At 49.5% G+C, this 9,744-nt stretch overlaps 1 protein-coding gene and 4 non-coding genes across 6 annotated transcripts; all 5 read left to right on the top strand.

Annotated features, from left to right (window-relative positions):
* The first annotated feature begins 5,012 nt into the window (after positions 1–5,012).
* RPS8 (ribosomal protein S8) lies at positions 5,013–8,272 on the top strand. Of its 2 annotated transcripts, none has more exons than XM_025387671.1 (6): positions 5,013–5,176; positions 5,606–5,712; positions 6,245–6,344; positions 7,142–7,317; positions 7,525–7,654; positions 8,096–8,260. In XM_025387671.1, exons 1-6 carry the CDS (start codon positions 5,173–5,175, stop codon positions 8,203–8,205), a joined length of 627 nt encoding a protein of 208 aa, XP_025243456.1. In that variant the 5' UTR covers positions 5,013–5,172; the 3' UTR covers positions 8,206–8,260. The 2 variants fall into 2 exon arrangements, with proteins under 2 accessions (XP_025243456.1, XP_025243464.1); XM_025387679.1 differs by having other exon boundaries at positions 5,108–5,176; positions 6,245–6,284; positions 8,096–8,272.
* Positions 5,440–5,519, top strand: LOC112615948. Its single transcript, XR_003117513.1, has one exon. It is a non-coding gene; the product is annotated as a small nucleolar RNA SNORD55/SNORD39 (small nucleolar RNA).
* Positions 6,060–6,163, top strand: LOC112615994. The gene has a single exon (XR_003117527.1). It is a non-coding gene; the product is annotated as a small nucleolar RNA SNORD46 (small nucleolar RNA).
* Positions 7,371–7,437, top strand: LOC112615988. The gene has a single exon (XR_003117526.1). It is a non-coding gene; the product is annotated as a small nucleolar RNA SNORD38 (small nucleolar RNA).
* LOC112615977 lies at positions 7,910–7,978 on the top strand. Its single transcript, XR_003117525.1, has one exon. It is a non-coding gene; the product is annotated as a small nucleolar RNA SNORD38 (small nucleolar RNA).
* Positions 8,273–9,744: the final 1,472 nt, after the last annotated feature.

Below are 9,744 nucleotides of genomic sequence, written 5' to 3' on the forward strand. Positions count from 1 at the left end.
ACCCTGTGCTGGCTTTCCTCTAGCCACTCTAATTTCTCTTTCTGTGTCCTTTACCAGCTGTTTTTCTCTATCTGGCCTTGAAATGACAACATTCCTTTTTTTTTTTTTTTTGAGATGGAGTTTCGCTGTTGTTGTCCAGGCTGGAGTACAATGGCGCAATCTCGGCTCACTGCAACCTCTGCCTCCCGGGTTCAAGCAATTCTCCTGCCTCAGCCTCCTGAGTAGCTGGGATTACAGGCGTGTGCCACCACACCCGGCTAATTTTGTATTTTCAGTTGAGATGGGGTTTCGCCATGTTGGTCAGGCAGGTCTCCAACTCCTGACCTCAGGTGATGTGCCCACCTTGGCTTCCCAAAGTGCTGGGATTACAGTCATGAGCCACCGCACCCGGCCGGAATGTAGACATTCTTAAAGCCTTGGACCTATGCTTTTTTCTTGTATTTCTTTTATTTTTTATTATTTTATTATTACTTTTTTAAAGGCAGCTGGAGAGGCTGCTTAGGTCAATTCTTTTCTTTTCTTTTTTTTTGAGACAGGATCTTGCTCTGTTGCCTAGGCTGGAGTGCAGTGGCATGATCATAGCTCACTGTAACCTTGAATTGCTGGCTCAAGTAATCCTACAGCCTCAGTCTCCCAAGTAGCTAGGACTACAGGTGCATACCACCATGCCTGGCTGCTACGTTTTTTTATTTTTATTTTTTTTGAGACGGAGTCTTGCTCTGTCGCCAGACTGGAGTGCAATGGCGTGATCTCGGCTCACTGCAACCTCTGCCTCCCGGGTTCAAGCGATTCTCCTGCCTCAGCCTCCCAAGTAGCTGGGACTACAGATGCACGCCACCACGGCCAGCTAATTTTTGTATTTTTAATAGAGACGGGGTTTCATCATGTTGGCCAGGATTGTCTTGATCTCTTGACCTCGTGATCCACCTGCCTCAGCCTCCCGACAGGGTGGCATTACAGGTGTGAGCCACCGCCCCTGGCCTCCTACATATTCTTTTTAAGAAATGTTAAAGACTAGGCCGGGCGCGGTGGCTCAAGCCTGTAATCCCAGCACTTTGGGAGGCCGAGACGGGCGGATCACGAGGTCAGGAGATCGAGACCATCCTGGCTAACACGGTGAAACCCCGTCTCTACTAAAAAATACAAAAAACTAGCCGGGCGAAGTGGCGGGCGCCTGTGGTCCCAGCTACTCGGGAGGCTGAGGCAGGAGAATGGCGTGAACCCGGGAGGCGGAGCTTGCAGTGAGCTGAGATCTGGCCACTGCACTCCAGCCTGGGCGACAGAGCCAGACTCAGTCTCAAAAAAAAAAAAAAAAAAAAAAGAAATGTTAAAGACTATACTTTAGGGATCATCTCTATACTTTGTTGCTAAGAAAGTTTCTCTGAATGTGTACAAAAATCAAATCAAAATGGATTAAAGACTTAAATCTAAGACCTCAAACTATGAAACTACTACAAAAAAAACATTGGGAGAAATCTCCAGGATATTGGTCTGGACAAAAATTCCTTGAGCAATACCCCATAAACACAGGCAACCAAAGCAAAAATGGACAAATGGGATCACATCAAGTTAAAAAGCTTCTGCACACCAAAGGATACCATCAACAAAGTAAAGAGACAACCCACAAAACGGGAGAAAATATTTGCAAACTACCCATCTGCAAGGGATTAATAACTAGGATATATAAGGAGCTCAACTCTACAGGAAAAAACTAATAATCCAATCAAAAAATGGGCAAAAGATTTGAAGACATTTCTCAAAATAAGACATACAGATGGCAAACAGGCATATGTAAGGTACTTAACATCATTGATCATCAGAGAAATGCAAATCAAAACTACCATGAGATATCATCTCACCCCAGTTCAAATGGCTTATTTCTAAAACACAGGCAATCACAAATGCTGGCGAGGATGTGGAGGAAAGGGAACCCTCCTACGCTGTTGTTGGGAATGTAAATTAGTACAACCACTATGCAGAACAGTTTGGAGGTTCCTACACTGCTGGGTATATGCTCAAAAGAAAGGAAATCAGGCTGGGCACAGTGACTCATACCTGTAATCTCAGCACTCTGGGAGGCCTAGGTGGGCGGATCACTTAAGGTCAAGAGTTCAAGACCAGCCTGGCCAACATGGTGAAACCCCATCTCTACTACAAATACAAAAATTTGCCAGGCATGGTGGCCCATACCTGTAACCCCAGCTACTTGGCAAGCTGAGGTAGGAGAATAGCTTGAACCCGGGAGATGAAGGTTGCAGCAAGCCAACGTCGCACCACTGCACTCTAGCCTGGGCGACAGAGCAAGACTGTCTCAAAAAAAATTAAAATTAAAATTAAAATTAAAAAAGATGAATGGGGCTGGGCGTGGTTGCTCACACCTGTAATCCTAGCACTTTGGGAGGCCGAGCCCGAGTTGGGCAGATCACCTGAGGTCAGGAGTTCGAGACAAGCCTGGCTAACATGGTGAAACCCTGTTTCTGCTAAAAATACAAAAATTTAGCCGAGCATGGTGGCGCATGCCTATAATCCCAACTACTCAGGAGGCAGGAGAATTCCTTGAACCTGGGAGGCAGAGGTTGCAGTGAGCTGAGATCATGCCACTGCACTGCAGCCTGGGTGACAGAGCAAGACTCCATCTCAAAAAGAAGAAAAAAAATGATGAATGGATAAAATGTGGTACATATACACAATGGGTTACTATTCAGCCATAAAAAAGAATGAGATCCTGTCATTTGCAACATCATGGGTTGAACTGGAGGTCATTATGTTAAGTGAAATACGCTGGGCACAGAAAGACAAATGCATGCAAAGAGAATCGCATGTTCTCACTTATTTGTGGGATCTAAAAATCAAAACAATTGAACTCATGGACCTCTAGAGAGTAGAAGGATGGTTACCAGAGGCTAGAAAAGGTAGTGGGAGGGTGGGGGGGAGTGGGGATCTCTAATGGATACAAAAATAAAATATCAGGATAAATAAGACCTACTATTTGATAGCAAAACAGGGTGACTATAATCAATAACTTAATTGTGTATTTTATTTTTTTGAGACACAGTCTTACTCCATCACCCAGGCTGGAGTGAGTGCATTGGTGCCATCTCGGCTCACTGGAACCTCCACCTCCCCATTCAAGCGATGCTCCTTCCTCAGCCTCCCAACCGAGTTGCTGGGATTACAGGTGCCCACCACCACGCCCGGCTAATTTTTTTTGTTTTGTTTGTTTTATTTTGTTTGAGACGGAGTTTCACTCTCACCAGGATGGAGTGCAGTGGTGCGATCTCAGCTCACTGCAACCTCCGACTCCTGGTTAAAGCGATTCTCCTGCCTCAGCCTCCATAGTAGCTGGGATTACAAGTACACGCCACCATGCCCAGCTAATTTTTGTATTTTTAGTAGAGACGGGACTTCACCATGTTAGCCAGGATGGTCTTGAACTCCTGATCTCAGGTGATCTGCCCACCTCGACCTACCAAAGTGCTGGGATTAAAGGCGTGAGTCAGCACGCCCGGCCTGGGTTCAAGCAATTCTTCTGTCTCAGCCTCCTAAGTAGCTGGAATTATAGGTACCCGCCACCATGCCCAGCTAACTTTTGTATTTTTAGGAAAGACGTGATTTAGCCATGTTGGCCAGGCTTGTCTCAAACTGCTGGCCTCAAGTGATCTGCCCGCCTCAGCCTCCCAAAGTGCTAGGATTAATTGGATTGTTTGTAACTCATAGGATAAATGCTTGAGGGGATGGATACCCCATTCTCCATGATGTGCTTACTTCACACTGCATGCTTGAAACAAAATTATCTCATGTACTCCATAAATATATATACCTACTATGTACCCACAAAGATTAAAAAAAATTTTTTTTGAGATGGAGTCTAGCTCTGTTGCCCAGGCTGGACTCCGCCTCCCGGGTTCAAGCGATTCTCTTGCCTCAGCCTCCCTGAGTAGCTGGGACTACAGGTGAGCGCCACCATGCTCAGCTAAATTTTGTATTTTTTTAGTACAGACGTGGTTTCTTCATGTTGGCCAGGCTGGTCTCAAACTCCTGACCTCGCGATCCGCCCGCCTCCGCCTCCCAAAAATGCTGAGATTACAGGCGTGAGCCACTGCGCCAGGCCTAAAATTTTTTTTTTTTTTATTAAAAAATATATACCCGGCCGGGCGCGGTGGCTCACGCCTGTAATCCCAGCACTTTGGGAGGCCGAGGCGGACGGATCAAGAGGTCAGGAGATCGAGACCATCCTGGCGAACACGGTGAAACTCCGTCTCTACTAAAAATACTAAAAAAAAAAAAAAAAAATGAGCCGGGCGTGGTGGCGGGCGCCTGTAGTTCCAGCTTCTCCGGAGGCTGAGACAGGAGAATGGCTTGAACCCGGGAGGCGGCGGAGCTTGCAGTGAGCCGAGATAGCGCCAATCACTCCAGCCTGGGCGACAGAGCGAGACTTCGTCTCAAAAAAAAAAACAAAAACATATATATATTCTTCCAGCTCAGAAAAGTTAACTGATCCCTTCTTTATACTCTCTAAGTTCCGTTCATTCTGGTGGCATTTATAAACTAACGATTCCCAAAACATCTTCAGTGCAGGTCCCTTATAAGGATGACCAGCTTCCTACCTGTCATTCCCACTTACATGACTTAGCAAGATCTCAAAATGAACGTGTCCAGAACAGCTCCTACCTTAGGAGCCTACCCCATCTCAGTAAGTGGCCCCAATATTTATTCGATTGATCAAGTGAGAATCTTAGGAATCCTTGACACCACCCTCTCCCTCAATCCCCATGTCCAACCTACCACCAAACCCTTCAAAACAAAACCCAAGTCCACAGTCGTTTCCAACTCCATTGCCTTCCACCCTTTTTCAACGCAGCCGCACCCACATCTCATCCTAAACGACCGCAGCAGCCTCTGAAACTAGTCTCAACACGCCCGGATGTGCCGACGCCGCAGACCCCCTTCCCCCAACCCAAGGTCGGAGGCGGGTCGGTTAGGGTCTGCGGATGAAGGCAGCCTGCGGGAGCCTCCCAGACTCGTTGCCCTAGGCGCGGCAGCAAACACGTAAGTCTAGTCGCCCGACGTTGTTTCGGCGCTCAGAAATGACGTAAAGTAAAGGGGCGGGGCAGCGTTTTACAAACCGTACCGTGAATCTTTGCGATTTCTCTTTCCAGCCAGCGCCGAGCGATGGGTGAGTGTCGCTCTGCGTTTAGGCGCGTGATGGGGGGTTGAGCTCAATCAGGCCCCATCCTGCTTCACAGCCTACTGAGGAGTCCAGGCGCCCCGACCCCCGGCCAGGGACAGCCACGAGGAGTGGTGGCCCTCGGGTTTCGGCCGCCGAGCCCCTCTCTGGGGGCTGCGAAGGCTCTGGACTCCGAGTTCCGGGCCGCGGGCTGCAGGCTCCAAGCGGCGCTAACATGGCTGCCGCGCGGAGGTGGCCCCGGCTGGGCCGCACGTGTATGATGACGACTCGGTAATGCTGCATACTCCCGAGTGCGCGGTGGGGAAGCCAACCTTGGAGAGCTGAGCGTGCGGCCTGCCGGCGCGGGGGTCGGGAGCTGGCGAGTCGCTACCACCGAGTCACAGTGGCTCAAGCTTCCTTCCCCGCTTCCACATGCAGGCATTTCTCGGGACAACTGGCACAAGCGCCGCAAAACCGGGGGCAAGAGAAAGCCCTACCACAAGAAGCGGAAGTATGAGTTGGGGCGCCCGGCTGCCAACACCAAGGTGGGTGCGAGCGTGGGCCTGTCCGCCCGGGAGGTCGCCTTCCCCGGCTCTCCAGCGTGCTCGGGCCTCTCCGTGTGACAGTTGTGCGTTCTTTCTTGGGCTCTGATTTCTCTGGAGTAGGGCCTGGGTGTCCTTCCCCCTTTACCTGCTGTATAAGTAAGTACCAAAGAGGGAATGCTCCCTCAGGCCCCCAACCCCGGAGCTTAGGGTCTCAGAAGGATACTGTGTGGGGGACTTGAGCTTCTGGAGAGGGTGGCACCTCGGCTAATAGAATCCTAGTCTTTTGGGTTTTTCTTTAACAGAGGCTTAATTTTCAGCATTTGGGGTCAGGCTTTCCTCTTGGAGGCAAGTAAGGTGATGAAAAAGAATCCTTAGGCGTGGTTGTGGCCGTCTTGGTCACCTGTGTGCCACTTGCCAATGCAAGGACTTGTCATAGTTACACTGACTGTTGCCTCCTTCCTGCCGCGGTTCCTCTCCCTTTCTTGCCTTGCTCTCCTTGGTAACCTAGTTACTGTAACCTTGTGTTTTCCAGATTGGCCCCCGCCGCATCCACACAGTCCGTGTGCGGGGAGGTAACAAGAAATACCGTGCCCTGAGGCTGGACGTAGGGAATTTCTCCTGGGGCTCAGAGTGTGAGTGAGGCCCTTTGGGAGTGGGTGGGAAAATGCACCTAAACCTTAAGATTTACCAAGTGGGCCTGGCACGGTGGCTCGTGCCTGTAAGCCCAGCAGTTTGGAAGGCCGAGACGGGCGGATCACCTGAGGTCAGGAGTTCGAGTCCAGCCTGGGCAACAGAGCGAGACTCTCAGAAGAAGAAAAAAAAAAAAATTCAAGTGCTTTTAGCAGGTAGTCTGTGGCTTAGACCAAGGCATTTGAAGTTTCTTCTTGCTGAAAGATCTTAAGGTAGCTGGAGAGGTTCTCTCCACCCAGGCTGTCCTCCTTCAATCTCTTTTTTTGAGACTGGGTCTCTGTTGCCCAGGCTGGAGTGCCAGTGGTGTGATCTTGCCTCACTGCAACTTCTGCCTCCTGGGTTCAAGTGATTCTCCTGCCTCAACCTCCCAAATAACTGGGATTACAGGCATGCGCTATCACACCTGGCTACTTCTGTATTTTTAGTAGAGAAGGAGTTTCACCATGTTGGCCAGGCTGGTCTCAAATTCTTGGCTTCGCGTGAGCCACTGTGCCCGACCTGCTCTGATCTCTCTCAACTCTGCAGCCTGAGAGATTGGGGCTGATAAAGACTGGTTGCCAAACATTACTAGAAACGTGGGTTAGGGGTTTATGGAAGACGAACTGATGCCCCATGGCTTGTAAAGGCTGGGCGTTCCCTTATTTCTCCTTAAGGCCTCATGGGGCTGAAGAACCTGGAGGAGTGTGCCAGAGCCATTTGTCCTCCAGTTTACTTGATGCCAAATTTCTCCTGTGAGCAGGTTGTACTCGTAAAACAAGGATCATCGATGTTGTCTACAATGCATCTAATAATGAGCTGGTCCGTACCAAGACTCTGGTGAAGAATTGCATCGTGCTTATCGACAGCACACCGTACCGACAGTGGTACGAGTCCCACTACGCGCTGCCCCTGGGCCGCAAGAAGGGAGCCAAGCTGGTGCGTGTTACTTCTCTGTAGGGGTTGTGGGAAGGGCAGCCTAACTCCAGCCTTCTCGTGATGAAAACTGTCCAGTTCTGCTACTGAAGGGAGAGAGATGAGAGCCTTTAGGCTGAGGAAGGCCAGCACTGGGGTGTGCAGGGTTCGAAAAGGCTCCCAAGGCCTGCCTGCCTTCCCTGAGCTCATAAATTTGTATCCCCTTTTCAGACTCCTGAAGAAGAAGAGATTTTAAACAAAAAAAGATCTAAAAAAATTCAGAAGAAATATGATGAAAGGAAAAAGAATGCCAAAATCAGCAGTCTCCTGGAGGAGCAGTTCCAGCAGGGCAAGCTTCTTGGTGAGACGGCTGTTGTGTTGGAGGTGGGGAGTCGCAGAGATCGAGTGTGTTGAGTCACTTTTCCCTTGTCTAAGTCCTTTGCCAGCCATGCGGTCTAAAGGGTTCACCGATAATAGGCTGTGAGCAAAATGGGGAACGTTTCACCGTCCTATTCATGTGAGGCTGAAATGGAAAGCATTGGGTAGAAGAGTCTGCATAGGCCCATGCTTGGAGTTTTAGTATTTGGGGAAGTCCCTTCCCAGGCTGAGGGGGCTGTCTCAGTGATGAAAACTTTGTCCAGTTCTGCTACTGACAGTAAGTGACGATAAAGTGTGTCTGAGGAGACAGCTGGCTTCATGCTTGCCCCTAGGATACCTAAACCCACAGAGATTCTTAAGGGGGTGGAGAGGTTTGGGTGGGGCCACCTTGTCATGGAGCTAAGGATCACCTACTCTCTTCCAGCGTGCATTGCTTCCAGGCCGGGACAGTGTGGCCGAGCAGATGGTTATGTGCTAGAGGGCAAAGAGTTGGAGTTCTATCTTAGGAAAATCAAAGCCCGGAAAGGCAAATAAATCCTCGTTTTGTCTTCACCCGTGTAATAAAGGTGTTTATTGTTCTGTTCCCCCATTTGTGTTGCCTGAATGTTTGACTGTCTGCTTTATTTCCTTGCCCTGCAAAACTGATCTGGGTGGGTGGCTGCAACCCATTGCTTTACCTCTACCTCCTACTGTCCTGATCCAGACTCACACACTGTAAAGTCCCTGTTCTCAACTCCATGTCCCTGAAGGCTAGATTTATTATGTGGGCTGTGTCTATAGTGGGAATATTTCTCCACATTTTGGTGGGGATAGGGATGTGGCAGAGGCTATGAGAGGGGGTATCCCAACCTTGGGGTTCAACAATGTTGTGCTGACTGAGTCATGATTAGAATCTCAGGCTATATTGCTTCTAAAAAGTTGTAAGGATCCTGCACCCACTGTAAAATTAACAGTGATTTCTGCCTTGCTTGGTCTCCAAGGGTCACTTTGACTTAAACTTGTCCTGTCAAATGCTTACCTTTAGTCTTGACCTGCTTGACATCTGCACTTGGATTTTTTTTTTTGAGATCTCCGTCACCCAGGATGGAGTGCAGTGGCATGATCTTGGTTCACTGAAGCCTTGACATTGGGGCTCAGGTAATACTGCCTCAGCCTCTCAAGTAGCTGAGATGATAGGCGCTACACCTTTTTTTTTTTTTTGAGACGGAGTTTGACTCTTGTTGCCCAGGCTGGAGTGCAATGGCACAATCTTAGCTTACCACAACCTCCACCTCCTGGGTTCAAGCGATTGTTTTGCCGCAGCCTCCCAAGCAGCTGGGGTTACAGGCATACACTGCCACGCCCAGCTAATTTTGTATTTTTAGTAGAGATGGGTTTCAGGCTGGTGCTGAACTGACCTCAGATGATCTGCCTGCCTCAGACTCCCAAAGTGCTGGGATTGCAGGCGTGAGCCACCACGCCTGGCCTATACCCATTTTTTTGAATTGTTTTTTTGGTAGAGACAGGGTCTCACTTAATTGCCCAGGTCTTGAAATCTTGGGCTCAAGCAATCTTCCCACCTTTGTCTCCCAAAGCGCTAGGTTTCAGGCATAACCCACCACACCCAGCTTTGCACTTGGGTTTTTTGTTTTTTGAGAAAGGAGTCTTGCTCTATCGCCCAGGCTGGAGTGCAGTGGCACGATCTCGGCTCACTGCAAGCTACACGTCCTGGGTTCATGCCATTTCTCCTGCCTCAGCCTCCTGTAGCTGAGACTACAGGGACCTGCCACCATGCCTGGCTAACTTCTTGTGTGTTTTTAGTAGAGACAGGTTTCACCGTGTTAGCCAGGATGGTCTGGGTCTCCTGACCTCGTGATCCGCCTGCGTTGGCCTCCCAAAGTGCTGGGATTACAAGCATGAGCCACCGCGCCCGGCCTGTACTTGGGTTTTTTGTTTGTTTGCTTTTTGGGTGTTTTTAGACAGTCACTCCGTTGCCCAGGCTGGATTGCAGTGGTGTGTAATCTCGGCTCACTGGAACCTCCGCCTCCTAGGTTCAAGCAATTCTCATGCCTCAGCCTCCTGAGTAGCTGGAAT

Source organism: Theropithecus gelada, chromosome 1 (genome assembly GCF_003255815.1).
Source record: "Theropithecus gelada isolate Dixy chromosome 1, Tgel_1.0, whole genome shotgun sequence".
NCBI lineage: Eukaryota > Metazoa > Chordata > Mammalia > Primates > Cercopithecidae > Theropithecus > Theropithecus gelada.

What these genes read in the sequence shown, in the direction of transcription:
- RPS8 (XM_025387671.1), top strand. An exon ending in TTTCTCCTGGGGCTCAGAGT is followed by an intron (nt 6,345 to 7,141) that starts GTGAGTGAGGCC and finishes TCCTGTGAGCAG; the next exon opens with GTTGTACTCGTAAAACAAGG. An exon ending in GCAAGAAGGGAGCCAAGCTG is followed by an intron (nt 7,318 to 7,524) that starts GTGCGTGTTACT and finishes TCCCCTTTTCAG; the next exon opens with ACTCCTGAAGAAGAAGAGAT.